Source organism: Vombatus ursinus, unplaced genomic scaffold (assembly GCF_900497805.2).
Source record: "Vombatus ursinus unplaced genomic scaffold, bare-nosed wombat genome assembly UNPS02014784.1, whole genome shotgun sequence".
Lineage (NCBI taxonomy): Eukaryota > Metazoa > Chordata > Mammalia > Diprotodontia > Vombatidae > Vombatus > Vombatus ursinus.
Genome location: NW_020954562.1, coordinates 5,531,004 through 5,551,112, shown reverse-complemented (window position 1 = coordinate 5,551,112; position 20,109 = coordinate 5,531,004). Strand labels below are relative to the sequence as shown.

At 38.9% G+C, this 20,109-nt stretch overlaps 1 protein-coding gene across 2 annotated transcripts in view; it reads left to right on the top strand.

Moving 5' to 3' along the window:
* Window positions 1-2,461: 2,461 nt before the first annotated feature.
* OTUD4 (OTU deubiquitinase 4) overlaps window positions 2,462-20,109 on the top strand; it is a 59,114-nt gene continuing 41,466 nt past the window's right edge. Inside the window, exons 1-5 of one of the 2 annotated variants that reach the window (XM_027866854.1) lie at window positions 2,462-2,632; window positions 9,020-9,103; window positions 15,837-15,887; window positions 18,586-18,632; window positions 19,268-19,340. In XM_027866854.1, coding sequence (XP_027722655.1) covers window positions 2,462-2,632; window positions 9,020-9,103; window positions 15,837-15,887; window positions 18,586-18,632; window positions 19,268-19,340 — 426 coding nt within the window. Of the gene's footprint in view, window positions 2,633-9,019; window positions 9,104-15,835; window positions 15,888-18,585; window positions 18,633-19,267; window positions 19,341-20,109 lie in introns of those variants that run through there. The other variant, XM_027866855.1, reaches the window with a different exon arrangement.

The window sequence follows — 20,109 nt, the reverse complement described above, 5'->3', positions numbered from 1 at the left end:
GGGTCTCACTACTAGTAAGCATCTAAAGCTGGTTTTGAACTCAGGAAGAAGAGTTTTCCTGATTCCAGGCCTGGTGCTCTATCCACTTCACTACCTAGCTGTCCCTTTTACAAAGTTTACAGTAATTCGTAATGTTTCCTGTGTTATTCAATATTGGTGAAGTTTCAATATGTCTGCACCTTTAGAACAACTTTTTTTTTTATTTCTTTCCCCTATACTATAATAAATCCATTTAAAAAAAATACTTGAGGCTGAACTATTAATCTATGCCAGTAAAAACCATGTGGATTAAGAAGCAAAAGGCTCCTTTGCATTTTTAACTGGAAGGAACCTTAGAGATGACCCGCTCTAGTGCCTTAGTTTTACCAATGAGAAAAAGAAGTCCAGAAGAGCTCCAGTGACTCGCTCAAGGCCACCCTAACAAGCATGCTCATGTCACTTTGCCAGTACGATCCAGTCAGTAAACTGGAACCTAGAAAGCAGAATGAATTCTGGTAGCTCAAAAAATCCTGGCATCATAGTGGTGTGAGTTTAAATTTGGAGTCTTTAAGCAAAATTGGGCAATTGCAGTACCCCTTTATCCAAGCATTTCTAGAAATACTCGAGTAACTTGGAGAAAGGGCTCTAGGGTACTAGCTGCCTTTTCTGGGAGAGTCGGCAGTTCGATTCATTAAACTTTTATTAAGCACCTACTATGTGCCAGGCACTGTGCTAAGCAATGTGCATACAAATAAGGAAAAAAAAACCCCAAAACCAAAACAATTCCTGATCTCAAGGAACTTAAGCTCTACAGTTAGGCACTTATCCCTGCTTTATAAACCCAGACGAATTGGTTGGGTCGGGTTGTGTTCTATGGAAGGGCATGGACATTTTTAAAAGCCAATGGTGGCAGATGAATGGGAGTGTAGTAAGAATGGCAGTTTGGGTGCTATGGCTCTGCCACTCATTACTGGTGTGTTCTGAGCCTCAGCTTGCCTCACCTGCAAAAAGAAGAGGTCAGATAGGATGACCTCTTGGGTCCTTTCTAGGACCTTAGACAAGATGAGGGGCAGAATGGTCAAGTCACTGTCGGTCAGTGCTCGTTCTGAGAATTCGAGCACTGAAGAGACAGCCCTGGTTTCCACTTCATTAGCCCGAGTTCTAGTCCCAGTTATGACACTTAATATTCATCTGATTTTAATTCTGATAAGTCAATATCTCTCTGCATCTCACTTTACTCCATCGGGGTAAAGGAGTAGTTTGACTCTGAGGCCCTTTCCAGCTCTCGATTTGTGATCTGACCGTGCCTGGGCCTCGGTTTTCCTAATCTACAAAATGGAACTCATTCCTGCTTTAAAACCAGGGACCCAAAGGTCGCTGAGACGCCTTTCAAAGCTAAACCTTCATTGGCTCGCTGCATTTTTCCAACCCGCCCACGGAAACCTCCATTAGCGCCGGCTTCCTCCTTCTGGGTTCGAATTGCACAAAGGCCAAACATCGCCCGCCCCCATCCAGAATCCGCTAGGCACTTCCATGCGCGCCGGGCACGTGCCAAGCCGAGAGAGTTTACAAAAAAAAAAAAAAAAGGACTAGGAATTTAGAAAAGAGAGCAGCGATGATGGAGGTCCTCAGCCGCGGAGGGAATCCCTCCCCTCCCGCATCCTTACCCTAGCTAACACCTCGCCTTGGCAAAGGAGCCAAACTATGGCCGCGTCGTGGCGCAGGGACTGTTGGGACTTGTAGTCTCTGCACTGCGCGTCGTCTCCCCTCTAACTCCAGCTCCGACTCCAGCCCCACCCCCTCCCCTCCCCCTCCCGGCGGGAGTCGCGTCTGGGGTGGGAGGGGAGACTACAAGATCCATTCTCCGCTCCCGCCCACCCTTCCCCCTCCCCTCGACTTCCTGCTTCGGCCGGACTACAGCTCCCGCCGTCCTTTCGGCGCCGAGGCTGAAAGCGAAAATAAATCGGGGGCTCGGCGGCACCTCGCTCTCGCTCTCGCTCTCGCTCGGGTTTCTCTCAGTTTTGTTTTCCCCGCGGCTGGACGGGCGCCTGGGCGGGCCCTGTGTCCTCCGGGTGGGGGTGGGAGGGGTTTTCCTGCCTCTGTCTTTTTTGCAGCTCGGCTGGAGCGGCGAGGCGGAGTCGGGAGCCCTTCGGGATCTGTCTCCCCAGCCAGCCGGCGCGAGGGAGCAGGGGCTGGCCCCGGGCCCAGCGCTCCGTCCTCCGGGCTGCCCCAGCGCCTTCTCTCGAGAGCTAAGGAGCCCGGCCTCGTGCGGAGAGAGGGAGGGAGGGAGGGGCGGGCATGGACTAGGCGAGGGACGCCTCGCCCGTGCACCGCCGCCGCCGCCTCCCCAGCTCCCGCTGCTGCTCCCGCTCCGCCGCGGCCCCGTCCCTGCTCCTCCTCCTCTTCCTCCTCCTCCTCCCGCCGCCGCTGCGGCCATGTGGGGCTAGCCCCGGGCCGGCTTCTGCAGCGCGGACGGGCCAACATGGAGGCTGCCGTTAGTCTCCCGGAGGGCGGAGAGCCCGCTGGCGCCGGGGCCGGGGGCCGCGGCTCGGGGGACGCTACGCCCATGGACGCTTATCTGCGCAGCCTGGGCTTGTGCCGGAAACTCATCGCCAAGGACGGCTCGTGCCTGTTCAGGGCCGTGGCGGAGCAGGTGAGGACCCCGGGGCGTGGGGAGGGCCCGGGCCGGGAGCGGCCCCTGCAGGTGGGCTTGGCCGGGCCCGGGCAGCGAGCTCCGCGTTCTACGTGTGCTGGCCCCTTGTGTCGTCACAGCCGGCCCCCATTGTGTCCATGGAATTTACACCACCCGCGGCGGAGTGGGGGTCTCGCAGCGCCGCGTGCCGGGCACCGGGAGGCCCGAGCCTTGCCGAGCACGTTGCCTCCCCCTCCCCTCCGGCCCCCTCGTGGTCTCCATGATCGGCCTTCCCCGGGCTGGCCTTAGGCTGGTGGCCGGCATTTACGAGCGTGATCCGCCCGCCCGCCTGCCTGCCTGCCTCTCTGCTGCCGGCTTGTACCTGTTGAATAGCCCCGTGTGCGGTCGGACCGGGCACGCCTTGCGGGCCGGGGCTGCCTCTGCAAAACTTGGGAGGCTCTTTAACCAACCAGCATTGATTAAGCACCTGTGGTTTACAGGCTGGGCAGCTGAGGCCTAAGGAGACCCCCTCCCCCCGGCACCCAAATATTAGTAGCCCCCCAAACCCGGGAAAAGTAAGGTGACCCATCGGTGGGGGGATAGGTCACCCAATTGTGGCGTATATGGATATAACTGGTTAATTGGTTGAAGGGTGAGGAAGAAACGATTAATTTGAGGAATTCGGAGAAACGTGCGAGACAGGCAGCTTAAGCGAGAGCGCATTTCTTGGCTTATTATGTAGGGATCCAGAAGACCTGGGTTCGAGTTTTGCAGACATTTGAGCAAACTGGGTTGTGTGACCCTGGGTTTTGTGTCTCGGGCAACCCCTTCTAAGACTTGAGATTGCAAGTAAGTTGTGGTCTGATAGGCATCGGTAGAGGGAGTTGCCTCTCTGGGAGTCAGTACCTATGCTAATGAAAGTTAGGTAGAACCTGGGAGAATGGTATTATACACCCTGGCTGTTGTGAAGAGGAAGAATGAAAAGTGAAACCAAGGCTGAACTAAGTTCAGTCTGCGAGGATTTATAAAGCCGCTGCTCTCAATCTGTAAACGTTTTTTTTAAGCACCTACTGTGTGCCAGGCACCGATATAAAAACAGGCAAAAGAGAATTCCTGCCCTCAAGGAGCTTAAAATCTAAGTGAGGCAGACTATATGCAAACAAATCTATACAAAACAATCTATGCATAGGTGTGTATATACACATACACAGAATATATAGGAAATGTAATTATATCTTTATATGCTATGTAGGAAATATAATTTATATATTTAGATGTAGAAAATATATAAATAGGATCTATAAAAGATATATAGGAACTATAGCTATAATATCTATAAATAGGGAATAATCACCTATATATACATACATATATTTATAAGTAGGAAATAATTATAAGAAGGAAGGCACTGGAATTAGGAGAGGTTGGGTAAGACTCCTGTAGGAGGTGGGATTTTAGTTGTGACTTGGCAAGACAGGGAAGTCAGTAGGAGAGGAGTAAGTACAACATTCCAGAGTGCCCATAGATAAGAGATATCTAATAAATAAAGACTTTAAACTTATTAACAAAATTACAGTTAGACCATATATTCCAGGAAAAAGAAGGAGTTTTCACATCCTAATCACTCCTCTAACTATTCTACCATTGGTATAGGATGGGACTTCTTAGAAATAGTTTCAACCAAGTTTCCTATGTGTTAAACCGTTTTCTGCCAGTTTGTTTAATGAGTGGGTTGTTTGTTTGTTTTGAGTCTTAAGAGGGTGATTTCTGTATAGTATAAACACATTTTCAGAAATGCAATAAAAATTGCATCTTATTGAACAGTAGCTACTAAAATAGTACTTCCCCATCCTGGCTTTATTATTACAATTTCATAGTAGGCTTGGTCAATTCTCCATCTTGAATTAAAGATTTTGTCCAGTGAGACTTGAGAATTCCTCCCCTTTGCCTTTACCAATTTCTTTGCTCCCTAAATCATGGTCCTTCATATGAAACCTGAATATTTTATGTTCTAATAGTATCAATTTTTGGTAGGCATTCTGTTTTTCTTTCATAATTTTTCTTAATATATTTTTGGTGCCTTTTGTGTATACATCAGTCACTTCAATCTCTCCTCTGAAATCCTCCCTTGTAACAAAGATAGACAATTAAGCAAAAGCATCCAATATCACTACCACATCTGAAACCAGATAGAATATTCCTTCCTGGTAGGTGCTGCCCTCCCTTTTCTGTTAGGCATTCTGTATTTCAAAGTCCATGTCATTATTTTGGATCTGTAGCATAAAATCAAAATTTATCATTTTATAAGGACACTAACTCAAAAACGTTTTTCATGGTCAGAGGCATTATTAACCCTTTGCACTTCGTCCTGAAGTTCAACAGGACAAATCAAGCTTTGACTTGTTCAGGAAATGAGAAGGTGCTTTCCTGAAACTGTTTTGCCTCTGTTGCAGGTCTTTATCTTAAGCAATTTAGATTTATTTCGGGTAGTGCTGTTAAGTATGTATACATATATGCAGACCACACACTTAGTTAGCTCTTCGTGAGGTGATTATACAGCTTTAATTTTCCAGATCCTTTGGGTATCTACTTTCAGCCTAAGAACTGTTTAATATCTCCAGAAGCAGGAAAAGGTGAAATGAAGTTATTTTTGTGTCTGTTCCCAGCTCTGACAAAAAGATTGGTGGGGTAAAGGAGTTTGAAACGAATTGACTGCAAGTGAGGCTTGGGAGTTTGATTGTTAATTATCCAGGCTTTACCTATATGTATGCAGACAGAAGCATTTTATTTTAGTATGATAAGCATGTGATGTTACAGACGTGTAGATAGTAACCTTGACTTATCCCAGCTTTTGTAGTATAGTTTTAGGTTGGCCTTCAAAGTAATAATGATTCCACCATGGAGTCTGAATGCAGATGGAAACATACTACTTACTCTCATTTTCTTTTGTTGTTTTGTTTTATTTCTCTCTCGTTCCTCCCATTAGTGCTAATTCTGCTATATATCATAACTAATGTGAAAATATGCTTAATATGAATGCATAAGTAGAGCCTATATCAGATTACGTGCCATCTTGGGGAGGGGGAAGGAGTAAGGGGAGAAAATTTAAAACTCAAAATCTTATGGAAGTGAATGTTGAAAACTAAAAATAAATTATTTAAAAAAACAAAGTAATAATGAGTCCCATTATATGTTGATTATTTTTTATTGAAAAAGGGGGGAGCTCTAAATTGAGATTTAAATTAGTAATCCAGAAGCCTCCTCTCAAGTGTCTGGTGGTGTTTTCTTTTGTTTTGTTTTTTTACTAAGAGAAAAAGAGAGTCTTAAAAGTCCCAAATCATAGTGAAGTCCCAATTTTACTGATTTAGGCCAATGACAGGCCATTACCTATAGGTAATGGCAAAAATGTGCTTTGGGAACATATGGGAGTGGAATGTGGCACTGGTCCCAGGGCTTGGTATTTAAAAAAAAATACGTGTAAGAATTTATTCTTAGCCTTTAGTTGCCTTAAAATGTTTTTAACTCCTGGGGTAGTGTTTCTAAATACCTTAAACTAGGGATTGGGAACCTGCATGTGGCCCTGTAGGACCTCGTATGTGGCCTTTTGACTGAGTCCAAATTTTACAGAACAAATGCTTCTATTAAGGAGATTTGTTCTGTGAAGTTTCGATTCAGTCAAAGGGCTGCACTTTAGGACCTAGAGGGCCACATATGGCTTCCAGGGCGAAGATTCCCCATCCCTGCTTAAACTGAGGGAGTGGCGGCAGCAGGTTGAAGTATGGAAGCAAGAAGGGAGCATGTGCAGGAATATAATACTTTGTCTCTAGGTATACCTAAACAAAGACCTTTTGCTTTTTGTAATGTGCAATAATAATAGCTACTGTATAGCTCTTTAAGGTTTGCAGAAGCACTTCACAAATATTTAATTTTAATCCTCTCAACAACTGGGAGAGCTGGGTGCCCTCCTCCACCATTAGGTGTACCCTACTCCCCAGGGGACTGACCTGAACCTAGGTCATGGAAATAAAAATAGGATGCTCCCTAGATTACTTGCTGAAGTAGCATTTCTAAGTCTTTTCCCACTGTCAAACAATGTGTTGACACAAAGTATGGTTTTGGAGGAGTCTCCTAAGTTGTTCTTCACACCATGTACATTGATATATCTACTTGCATAGTTCTGTACAAGTTAAATTATCAGAATTACTCCTCTGTACTTAGTCATAATTTACTTTAGAAAAAAAGTCATTTCTCCTTTCCAACATTTAATTTCATTTCTAGTGTTCCAGGACTTTTTAGAAATTGCTGAATATTGAACTCATTGCTCAAAAGTACAAAATTCCCTGGTTCTTTTTTGTTGTTGAAATGAAAAAAGATAAAAAATATATTGTTTTTTGACTTAAAGTAAGCTGTATTCGTAGCCTGTCAACTGTTGTTAGGTAAATGGCTCTGACTAGCCTTAGTTTGCTAACTACGTGAAGCCGTATCGGGTGACAAACTACAGTGTTAAAGAAAACTAATAATACCTTTGCTTAATGGTGATATGGTTGCTGTGAAGGAGCTTATGATAATGTTTTTGGTCTTTAGTATCTGGGATTAGGAATGAGGAATCGATGATGGAGTTACCAAATTGATAGTTTCATAAAGTCAGCAAACCTTATTGAAATATAAAGATAGTACTTCAGTGGTAGCCAGGTTCTAAAATAGGTGTGAAGATCAGTCAAGTTAGGAACAAATCGACTAGTATGCTTTTAAAAATGCTACCTTCAAGTTACAGTCCATGTCTTAAGGTATCAGTTGCCTAGAATTGGGTTGTACATGAATATATTTCCAGAGGTTTACATAGTTTTGCTCACTATTGGGTATGGAAGCATGCTTAGTTATGACCTGATAAAAACTTGGGATAGACTCTTCTAACTGTACTTTAGAGTTTTTGCTTAAGCTTAAAGTAATAGAGAATATTTATTTTTAATATTCTTTACTTTGAACCCATGGACTGCTATATTTGAGAATCTGAGCTTTCTAGTTTTAGCATGTTAATAGGCTAATGCTTCCTTTGAAGAGTTAGAAAAATAGGAATTTTTTTAAAAAAAAACATTGATGTCCTTTATTTTTTAAATTTGCTTCTGTGTATGTCCCTTTCTTCTCCCCATACCTAAGTAAGCTACCCTTTTCAACAAAGGTTACAAAAGAAAAGCAATTCAGCAAAACTTAATCGTTCTCCATCTTGGCAGTGAAAGGAGGGGGAAGTGAGTTTTCTCAACTATAGTTGTATTCAGTGAAATTAGAAATTTTAAGAATTTTTTACAAAAAGCTTTCGTGTTTCAGATCAAAGTCAAGATATAGAAATACATGCATATTTATATATATATTTATGTGTATATATGTGTAACATGAACTTGAACTTTTATCATTTGAGGGGCTGGGTAAGACATTTTAAGACCCTGAATCTTAAGTGTGGCTTATTTTAAGTAACAGCTTTAAGACTTGGGAGATAAAAACAGCCTGGGACAGTCTTCAAAGATAATGATAAATAGGATATTTGTACTTTTAAATACTTCCTTGAATGTTCCTTAAACTCCTTTTTTAAAGTCTTAAAGCAATGAATTTGAGGAATGAGTGCCCTTAAATTTTAAAATCACAGACATATTTTTATCTACAGGCTCTAAAAAGTTTCAGAATAACAATGGAAAAGAAAATACTAAATTTTACTTAAAAAAAATCACAGGAGAATCATATTCATGTTGTCATGCATTCCTCATCCCCCTCAGCAAAATTAGGACGGAATCAAGTATTGTGCAATTGTGGAATGCTATTTTGTGTTGCTTTTTTTTTTAAAATTAAGGAGTTGGTGTAGAGAAGCAAAGTGTCCTCTTAGTACAGGGACATTGAAAACTTCATAAAATTTTAAGCTGAAAGACACTAATACATCTCATTAATTTTATACATCTAAAAAATCAAGTCCCAGAGAGATGGAGTAATTTGTCTCAAGTTCATACAGAGAGCTAGTTGCATGCTCTCTATTGATGTGGTAGTTTGTGGAGTGCTAATGAAATCCTGAGTCCTGTATGACTCTTTGTTAAAGAAGTTTGGTAAAATATAAGTTTTTAAAAACTGGAACTGCTCTTAGAAGCTGTATTATGTCATAAAAGCTTTTGTCTACTCCTAAGATTTTATTTTCAGTAGTAGTAAAATATAAAAGGAAGAGAGAATATGGATCTTGTGAGACATAACCATTGCTATTAATCTTAGAAGAAGGAATTGGGGGAAAAAAAGGAAAAGGAGACTGGTTGTCACGTTGCCATTTCTGCGGAACAGGTTGAAGCTTTGGAAATGGGGAAGATAGTTTTTAACTCACATGTGTATTCTTTTGAAAAAATATCTCAAGAGTATATGTTTTTTCTTTTTTAGGTGTTGCATTCTCAATCTCGGCATGTAGAAGTCAGGATGGCCTGTATACACTATCTTCGAGAAAACAGAGAGAAATTTGAAGCGGTAATTTATATCAAACGTGAAAATTCTTTTTCCTGTGTTGACTTTTTAGGTCCCAGTCATGGTCTAGGGTTTTCCAAAAATCCCATAAAAACACTTACATGGAAGGAATCAAGTGTATCATTGGTTGAATTTTTATGAATTTATTGTTTAGTTGATTCCCATTTGAGATTTTCTTGGCAAAGATAGTGAAGTGGTCTGCCATTTCCTTCTCCAGCTCATTTTACAGATGAGGAAACTAAAGCAAACAGGTTAAAGTGACTTGCCCAGCGTCACGTCACACAGATAATAAATATCTGAGATCAGATTTGAACTGAGGTCCTTCTGACTCCGGAGCTGGCAATTTATCCACGGTGTCACCCAGCTACCACTGATTTTTATGAATGCAATGGTGATATTTTTAAAGAATTTTGTAGATTATCTCCAAATATTATCAGATATTGTTGAATGCCTACTGTGTGCAAGGAACATATATATACAAGGATGAATATGACACAGACCTTAAGAATATAAACTTTGTTACATATCGTTGTGAGGGCATGAGCTGCTTAACAGATTTCTGTGGATTATTAATTTGAATATGGGTTACAAATTTTCGTAGAATGATACGTTAAAAAAAAACCAACTTCATGAACCCTAAAACAATGGTAAGTAAAATTTAATCAAAAGCATTTAAGAGATCTTTTCTCAGGGTTCATCCTTACAAAAATCATTTCTACGTACCATATGTGTTAAGTGCTGATAATAGGCAGTACTGCTTATCAAAATCATAGCTATTTAATTTAGCTGTGTTAGTAGTATGTGGTAAGTCAAAGTAATGTTAGTGATGATCTATTTTTATTAGAGTTTAGAGAATTAGGGTTGAAAATGAATGATTTGACAACTTATGAACATGTCATCTGACAATTTTATCTTGGTATTTCTTCTTGACTTTGAAATGGTTTTAGGAAAAAGACACCTTTTTGTATATCTCAGTTCTATAACTTAAAAGGTGAAAAATACCAGTTTCTGAGTTTAGGTAATGCCATCTTTCAATCACAAAACTTTTAAGGGCTTACTTTGTTCCAGGTACCATATACTACACACTAAGAATTCAAAGGCAAAACAACCAGTGCCTTCAAGGAGCTTATATTCTGATGGGGATTATAATGTGTGCACAGCACTGATAGGAGGCCATTTAATATGGTGGATTGAGGGCTGGACTTCAATTCAGAGAGAGCAGAGTTCACCTTCTGCTTCAGACACTTCTTAGCCACGTAATCCCACACATCACCTCTAGGCTCCTCTGAGCAAAATGGGAAGAATTATAATACTATCTGCCTCACAGAGTTAAAGGGTCAAATGAGATAATACATGTTAAGTGCTTTGCAAACCTTAGAGTACTCAGTAAATATTAGTTATTTTTATTGTCATTCAGGAAGAAATATAATGGGTACACAATGGACACAGTTAACATGGCAACTAAATATAATGCCCATTTGAATAATGTAACAATTTAAGTTCCAACAAGACAATTTGGAAAAGTAGGGTGGTATAAAATGATATATGAGACTTAGTCTTATTTTTAAAAATGATCCACAGTTGCTAACAAAAATTTAATGTTAAATTGCATCTTAATATTTATGTGTTTTTTTAGTGATTAAGTGCTTTTGTAATCTTAACTAGAACTGAATAATTTGTCACTTTAGAATATTTAATTGGCTTCCTTCCTTCAACTAAAGTAACAAATTTTACTCTTGAAAAAATAGTGTAAACATAGGAAATTATATTATAATCATATAGTATAAATAGCTTCTGATCCCAATTGATATATCAAGGTAGCTATTGAGTTGTGCTGTTTGTAAAAATTGAAAGTGCTTCTTTTTTAAACATCTTAGATTGATTCCTTCCTTTTTTGTTCTACTGACACAAAGTTATCACCTCATACCTATATTAATGCACACTCACCCATCATGGAGTACGAGGCAACATCAAAGGTTGTCCTAGCCCAATGGCGATGAACAATTATGCCCATCTACAACATCTTGACAAGTCATACTGTCTCTGAAGACCTCTGGTGACGGGAGATTCACTGGCTTCTGAGACAGACCATTTTACTTTTGGACAGGCATGACGATGAGGAAGTTCTTACTTAATGTCAAGCCTAAATATGCTTTTACACTTTAATACCCATTGCTTTGATTCGAAGGAAGACCAAGTCTAATCCGTCATTCATTGACAGTCCATCACACAACTATCGTGTCTCCTCTGCCCACTAGTCTAAACGACCCTGGTTCCTTCAGAAGATCTCCAGTTCATTCACCATTCCTTTTAATCTGCCTTTGAATGAATACCAGTTTTGGTCCTCAAAAACTGAACAGAGTGCAAAGTGTCATATGTTGCTTTCAGTCTCTCTTCTGGTTTATCCTGTATCGTTACCAGATTGATGTTTCTAACATATGGCCTTCACTTGTCACTAAACATGACACAGACATTTTTACCTCTGGAGGCCATCATTAGTATTAGAAATCATTGATTTAGAATTACGAGGGATGTTAGGAGTCATCTAGTCTTGTCCCTTTCCAAACTAATTTCAAACTACTCCATAACAGGTTCACTATCTTAGAGAGCCAGTTCAATTTCCTCATTGTTCCGTAATCATAATCACATATTTCCTTTCAGCCTTTAGTCTCGTTTTTCTTGTATCTGGATTACAATACTTATTTCTCCATACCAGTCTACTCCACTTATCCTTCAAAGGAAAGCTCAAATCCTCTTCTTTGGTGAAGCTTTTCTGATGATTTTAGCCTATATTGGGTGGGTTCTTTTTTTTCTAATTAAGGACTATCACTGCACAATGAAAAGAACACTCACTCTGGAGTAAGAGGCTTTCTATGTGTGCGACTTGGAGCAATTCCCTTAACTGCCCTAGCAGTCAGTTTCCCCTTTTGTAGATCTATGATCCAATAATCCTAATTTCTTTTCCAGTATTAGTGCCAGCGATATAGCAGGCACTGTGCTAAGCACTGTAGGAGTGTCTTACCCTTCTCTCTCCCCATGCCCCCTCCCTTCCCTTGGCACAGTATGGCCATTTTACCATTCCACCAAAAAAAAAAAATGTAAAAGAACTGAAAGGGCTCACAGGAACACATAATGCAGTAGAACACAAAAGGACTTTATAGTAGTCCATAAACAACACAGTTCTTCCTCTGATGAGTCACACTTTCCACAAGGTACCTAAGTTTTCATAACTTATAGTACCTCTCTATAATTTCAACTTAGGGGAACTGAACTGAACTAGGAATTGCTTGGGGGGAAGCCCTTGAATGAATGAAAAACACTTCAGTATTAACTAATATGTTGGGGATACAAATACAAAAGTGAGACAGTTTTTGCCCTTAAGAACATAGAACCTAGTAGGGGGAGAGAATATATTGGAACTGGTAGCTCGGGAACAGCATTTTGGTCTGAAGTTAAAAGGATAAGTGAGTAGAGCCATAGGAGGATTGATTGATGAGCCCTTTCCAAAAGTAGTAGTAGTATTGATTTAATTATAATAGAGTTTCTAGGGTAAGAAGAGCCATTGTGTGAGTGGGTAGAGTAAGGGGGACAGACCTCAAGAAGATGACTGGGGTGGGTGACTGGATTGTGAAATATGGTCTAGTTGAGGGCTTCTTAAACTTTTTCCACTCGCTTTACCCCTTTTCGCCTGAGAAATTTTTACGCGACACTGGGCATATAGGTATATAAAATAGGCATACAAATCAAACATTTACTGACAATAAATCATAAAGAAATTTATTTTAAAACAATTCTTTGGTATACATAATATAATTTTGCCATTTATTAAAGATGAAAGCAAGTTTGCATGCTAATATGACTGATGTGCTTGTTTATTTTTACATAAAAAATTAAATCTTGGCAGAATATTTGATACTACAGGATGTAGAGCATCCTCAACATTTTTCAGTTGGTCGATATTTTGATTTTTATAATCATCAATGCTGAGAACACCACTTTGCATAAATATGTAGTACAAAATGGCACAAGTATGTTTAGGGCCATTTCAGAAATTGTTGGAAATTCTGTCCTAATCACAAGCCAGAATTCATTAAACGATTTTGTATGTATATAAAAACACAGCAATTTATAACATACAGTAGTCTCAAATGTGAGCCAAGGTGTTTCTGGCAGCGTTCATTGGCGTTGCGTGACGGCAGGCATCGTGCAAAGTGTGCATGTTGTGTGTTCGGAACCAAGGCTACAGTGAAGTTGCATGTTGCAACATGGGCAGGTGCTGCCAGAAGCACCTCAGATTCGTTACACGTTTGATTTTGAATTAAGTTTTTGGTCATTGAGTGTTCAGAAACCTTTTACTGTGGCCACATTTTTAATGATCCCCACATTCAGTTATGCAACCCCATATGGGGTCAAGCTCCACGGTTGAAGAAGTGCTGGTCTAGTTGTTATGGGGCCTGCTTGATAGAATGGATTATGTTAGTGATATTCCCATGAATCCCACCTGGTCGCCCAGGCTCCTACCTTTACCCTGTAGTTTAGAGTCTCTTTGGAAGAGAAATAAGCAAGGTATTAAATAGGCAGCACCTGAACATTCTGCCTTAGGTATTGCCATGCAAACTTTGGCTTCCCCACAAGGGAAATAAGGATTCTAGGCAACCCCTATTCCATTCTACCTGTACAGTAATAGTAGAGTACACAATCAAAGGCCCTTCTGCCCAGTAGTGTGGCTTTTGATCCCTTCTGTTTGTACAGCTTTGAGGTACCATGTGAAGGATCTGTGCTAGAACTCTTTGAACTGTGTAGTTCCTCTTTCTGACATGCCAGACAAGAACCATCTCTGCAGGAGTTCTTGATGCTCCACCACTTCCCTGTCAGCTGCTGGCTAGAGGTTGTCTTCTAGGATTGCCATATGTTTGAGATCATGGGGCTCCTTTGTGCCTTGCCTCAAGGCACTTACTATGGTCCCTACCCCAGCATCACAGTTCTGCCATGTCTTGGCTCTCTGTGGAAGAAAGGTGGAAAAAAAGATCCCTTTTAATGTTAAGTTAAATTGCATGAGAACACACTTAGTGTCTTGTTAAGTAAGAAAATACTTGGTAAAAAGCCTTTAAAAGTTAGAGGTTATATCAGTTGTCTTTAATAGATATTCCTGGGGGGTGGAGGGGAATTTCTAATCTCGCTAGGGATAGAGGAAAACAAAATGTAAAATTGACAATTTTGACCATAAAATTAAAAACAGCGGCAACAAAACTTGTGTGAATGAAATCATGGAAAGAAAGAGAAACATCAAAATATCACACATAAGTCTCATCCAAAATATATGGGGAATTGACATATATAACATGATAAAGTGTCAAAATATGGAAATTGTTTGTTTTTAATTGAAATTATAAGTGCCAACATGAAAATGTGATGTGAATAAGTAATCATAAGAAATAAATACTTTGATATTTACCTCACCCTTCAAATTGCCAAGTTGACAAAAGATGGGAAGAAATGGATGTTGGAATGGTTATGGAAACACAAGCATACTAAAGCATTGTTGGTGGAGCTGTAAAGGGATCAGACCTTTCCCGTTTTCAATCTGCAATTATGTAGGAAAATTTAGCTGTTTATACCTAGCATTTCTTCTACTGGGCATATACTCTAAGAAGTTGGACAGAAACAAATATGATACTCATAGCACTATTCTTTGTGGTCACAAAGCTTAGGAAACAAAAGTGGGTGTGTGCTGTCTTATCAGAATATTGTGGTATATGAATGCAATTGGATGTTACTGTATAGTAAAAAAAAAAATTATAGGAATTCAGGAAATATGGGAGGAATCAAAAACTGATGCAAAATAACATAAGATCAGTCAAGAAAATAATATACACAATGACTATGATAAAGATCACTTGAAAGGAAGTTGGATTCTGAGAAATGGAAAAATCAGTGAAGATCCCATAGAACAATGATAAAAAACATAATTAACAAAATTTCTTCCTTATGGCAGAGAGAGGTGGAGAGGCATACTAGGACACATTCTTTTGTGTAACATGGTGTACAAGTCTTAGTGCAGTTAATTTTTAATAGCTTAAAATTTAAGCTTTAGTAGCTTATTATGTTAAATAGATTTTCTTTGTTACACGAGAGGGTTGATTTCTAGAGTGCCGGGTGAGAAGTGACTATGATGTAAAGACAATAATAAATCTTGAGCTTTTTAAAAGAAAATAAAAGAAATAGCTACCCTGAATTCAGATTTACCTTGCATGAATTTATTAATCACATCTGTGTTTGAAAGATAGTACATAATATCTATGCTATGCTTATGTAGCCTGTAGAGGTTGTTTGCTTATGAGTCATACAGAATATTTTGTTGAAGATCAAAGTGACAATGCTTGATGCACATATTGTTTTCCTGGTCCTTTTGTTGTAATTCTGGTTCCCTAGACAAGGGAGGTCTCTCCAAGTAATTCAGACCTTACTCTGTAGCACCTTACTATATATTGTCCTGTGCACTAACTGTTGCATGTCTATGTTTTATCTCCTCAATTAGATTGTAATCTCCTTGTGAGCCTGAATTATAATTTTATTACCCTATAGCTCCTAATATGGTGATAGGTGCTTGGGGGGGGATACTTGGTATATGTTTCATTGAATTAATGAAAGTAAGCATTATTGTACCAGTGAAGTAATATTTTTGAGGTAATTTTTAAATAATATTGCTAATCAATATTTTTGTGTTTCTTTCCAGTTCATAGAGGGGTCATTTGAAGAGTATTTAAAACGCTTGGAAAATCCACAGGTATGTTTCTTTGTCAGTATCCAAGTGGATAAAAAAAATGTAGATTATTGCCTCTATATGGTTCAGTGAGCTGCTGTGGCTAAAAAGGGTCAGATGATGGGTGGTCGTCCTTTTAGTCTAAATTACTATGTAATAGGGATAGGGACTATCCCTGTAACTTAATTAATATAGAGAACTTCCCAGTTGAGGATGCTTCTTCTACTAGTGCAGGGAAGTATCTTCTCTGGAATTTACTTACAGTTGCCTGAAACACTGAAAAATCAAGTGACTTGCCCAGGGTCATGCAGCCAGTATGTGTAAGAGGCAGTACTTGAACCCAGGTCTTACTGACTTTGAGGTTGGCTTTCTTTTTTAAAAATTTAATTCAATTTTTCAGTTAACAGCAATTGATTTTTCCCTCCTTCCCACTGTGCCCCATTTAAAAAAGAAAAATCCATGTAATAAATAGCCATAGTCAAGTTAAGACAAAGGGCTGGGTTGTCTGTGTCCAAAATGTATATCTTATTCTGCATTGTGAATTCATCATCTCTCTTTTGGGAGGTATAGAGCATATTTTCTCATCAGTCCTCTAGCATCTGCGTTGAGCAGAGTTCTTAAGACTTTCATAATCTTTATACTATTGTATACATTATTCTTCTGGTTTTGGTAACTTCATTCTGCATCAGTTCAGATAAGTCTTCCCAGGTTTTTCAGAAATCATTCCTTTTTGTTATTTCTTATAGCATGATAGTGTTTGTTCAGCCATTCCCCAGTTGATGGGTATCTCCTTATTTTCTAGCTATTTGCCATTGCAAAAAGAGCTGCTGTAAATATTTTTATACATATGGATCCTTTTTCTCTTTCTGTATTTCTCTTTGTGTATAGACCTAGCAGTGGTGTCATAGAGTCAAAAGGTGTGCTCAATTTAGTCACTTTGGGGACAGTTCCAAATTGCTTTCCAGAACAGCTGGAGCAGTTCACAGCTCCACCAGCAGAGCATTATCGTGCTTGTTTTCTTGCAACCCTTCTAGCATTTGTATTTTCCCTTTTTTCCACCATCTTTTGCAAGTCTGGAAGGTGCTACCTCAGAGTTGCTTTAATTTGCGTTTCTGTATGGTGATTTTTGGGGGGGGGCAGCTAAGTGGTGCAGTAGATAGAACACTGGGCCTGGAGTCAGGAAGACTCATCTTGGTGAGTTCAAATTTGGCCTCATACACTAACTAGATGTGTGACTCTGGGCAAGTCACTTAACCCTGTTTACTTCAGTTCCTCATCTGTAAAATGAGCTGGAGAAGGTAATAGCAAGCCACTCTAATATCTCTGCCAAGAAAGCCCCAAATGGGGTCACAGAGTCCAACTGAACAAAAATAGTGATTTAGAGCTTTTTTTTTTTTTAACATGGATCTAGGTAGCTTAGATTTTTTTCATTGAGAACTTTCTGTTTCTTTAACCACTTATCTGTTGGGGAATGGCTTTTACTTATTCTTATCTACTTTAATAATTTCCTTATATTACTTGGATATACAACCTTTATCTGGGAAACTTGCTGCTAAGGTTTTTTCTCTTTTAACTTTCTGTGTCTGGCTCTCCATCCACTATACTATATCATCTTTCTTCCTTTAGATAAGTCTGTTTTTAATGAGCCTGATAGGACTATAGGATCACTATGTTGTATCCAAATCTCAGAGCTTGTTTTTTGTAGTATATGAAAGGCCTGATTCCTTATTTCTTTTAAAGTAGATTTGTGCACATTCTGGATTTGCAAACATCCCCAAATTGTATGTAGGATGGGCACTGTTTGACTAATTGTAAAGTGGAGGTCTTTGGGATAGTTCATTCGTTGTCTTTTCTATTGCAATTATTTAGTGGAAATAATATTGGACTTAGAGCTAGAAGACCAGGGTTTGAGTCTCTGCACTGCCATTTATTCACTGTAGCATGTTGGATTAGTTACTTAGTCTTTGTGAGCCTTAGTTTTCATACTATTTTTCCCCTTAGTTTTCATTCTTGAAATATGGGAAAATGTATCTATTCTGTCTATCTTTTGACATCATTATGAGGATCTAATAAGTATGTAAAAGTACTGTGCAAGTACAAATGTATTGGTATTACTAGATGTGTGACTCTGGGCAAGTCACTTAACCCTGTTTACTTCAGTTCCTTATCTGTAAAATAAGCTGGAGAAGGAAATAGCAAGCCACTCTAGTATCTCTGCCAAGAAAACCTCAAATGGGGTACAAAAATACTTTATAAATACAAATGCAAGGTGTTGACATTATAATTATCTTAACGAAATTTGTTTTGTTTTGTTTTTTAATATATATTGGTGCTTTTGCAAGTGTGTGGATGGGAGGAGGCATTAAATTGTTTGTTTAGGGATTTGGAGGGCATTTAGATTAGCTTTTGAAGTTACTGTTTTCTTGTGGCTTTCCCAGCCTGCCTAGGTAGGTGTGAAGCTAATGTTAGAGGGAAGTTAAGAATGTATAGTTGTATGTGTGAGAGGGGAAAAGGGCAGTCTCTAATACCCTTGTGTTGTCATCTCCTCATGCTTTTGAGTCAGATTGTTTGGTGGGGTGTGAAGATCTTTTGTCTCTTGATTATTGGTAGATAAGGATTTCTCGTTATTCCACAACTGGGGGTGAGAGGTAGGTGGGGGCGGGTTGACCAAAGGTAAGATAAAAATAGAAAAACTTACGAATAAACTCTTTCTCTAAAACAGGAATGGGTTGGACAAGTGGAAATAAGTGCCCTTTCTCTTATGTACAGGTAACAGATTTTTATTTTAATAAAAAATACTAAATCACTTAATACAAAAATAGTCGTGTGAAGAATAAAGGGAAAATAATTATTTCACCATATTTCAAAATGTTAAATGAGCAAAACCATTTTATAATTAATTAGCTGTACAGCACATTTATTCATGTCATTAAAATTACAAACTACTTTCAAATGTAAATTTGCCAGTTTTAAAATTGTAAGTTAAAACATTTTTTTGTAAAGGCACAAATTAAAAATTTTCTAGACTGAATAATTGCCTCATCAACCTTAGACAGCTACATACTTCCCACATAACGAGAGCAAGTAGTAGTCTATGTTACAAGAAATGAGATGCACTGAACATTCTCTAATTTGATTGTGTCTTGTCCTAAGTAGAGAGGATAATTTCTGCCACCACCTCCCACTTTTTACAGTGGCTTCATGTGTTTGACCTTAAAGAATTTATTTCCCTTTTTGTATTATGTGTAAGGAGTCATGGTATTTTTTTTGTTTTATTTTTTATTTCTCCCCAAGTATTTGTAAAACATGGTAAATTTATATCTTAAGCAAGCCTGATTCCTTAGAGTATTTTCCATAAAACAGATTTTTCTGAAGTTTTCTAATTTTTGTTTTTTAAATTTCAGGAAAGATTTTGTAATTTATCAGGAACCAAATGCTGCTCCTTCTCATGTAACTGAAAATAACTTTCCTGAAAAGGTACAACTTTTCCTAAATGCTCTTATGGACATTGAGGAAGGGAGCTGCTCAGTTGTAGCCTAAAATTTTCAAGTCATACATTTTTTTCTATAGCTTATTTTGAGAGATGGCAACATATGGGTTATAAGCTTTCCAGATTTTGTTTCTAACGTTATTAAAAGGTAGCCAGCCACCTTTTAACTTGAGGATATCGTTATTTACATCTTATTTGCAAAGTACCATATTGAACTACATTGAGAGTATTAACATTTTAAGTGCAGAAGGATTTTGCTACAGAGTAGCTCTGTCTTAATGCATTAGGATGTTTTTATGTAAGGACTAAATATTACAATAGTCATAAAGTTATTTGAATATAGAAGGCCTTTCATGCAAGAGTATTTGATAGGTACTGTCCATTAAAATTGTGTTCACCTTTTATAGATTATAAAAGTTACAGTCATATAACAAGATAAAAGCTGTGGTTATACAGTGCTAAAACCAACATTCATTTTGTTAAAGTCAAGGTTTTTTTGGGGGGGGTTCAAGGAAGTAGAGGGAAATTGATCTTTGTAAAAAAAAAACCAAACAAAACCTCCTTTTTTGTGACATTTTTACTGGATGGTTTTATTATGTTGACTAGCCTTGCTTTACATAAATCCATGTAATGCTTAATATTAGAGCTCAAAAGGAAAATCAGTTTATATACTGCCTTTATGGAGAATTTCTAGTGCTCAAACAGCTACTGCTCTGAACTTTTTCCATTTAGTGTGTAAGAATTTTATGTAATAAT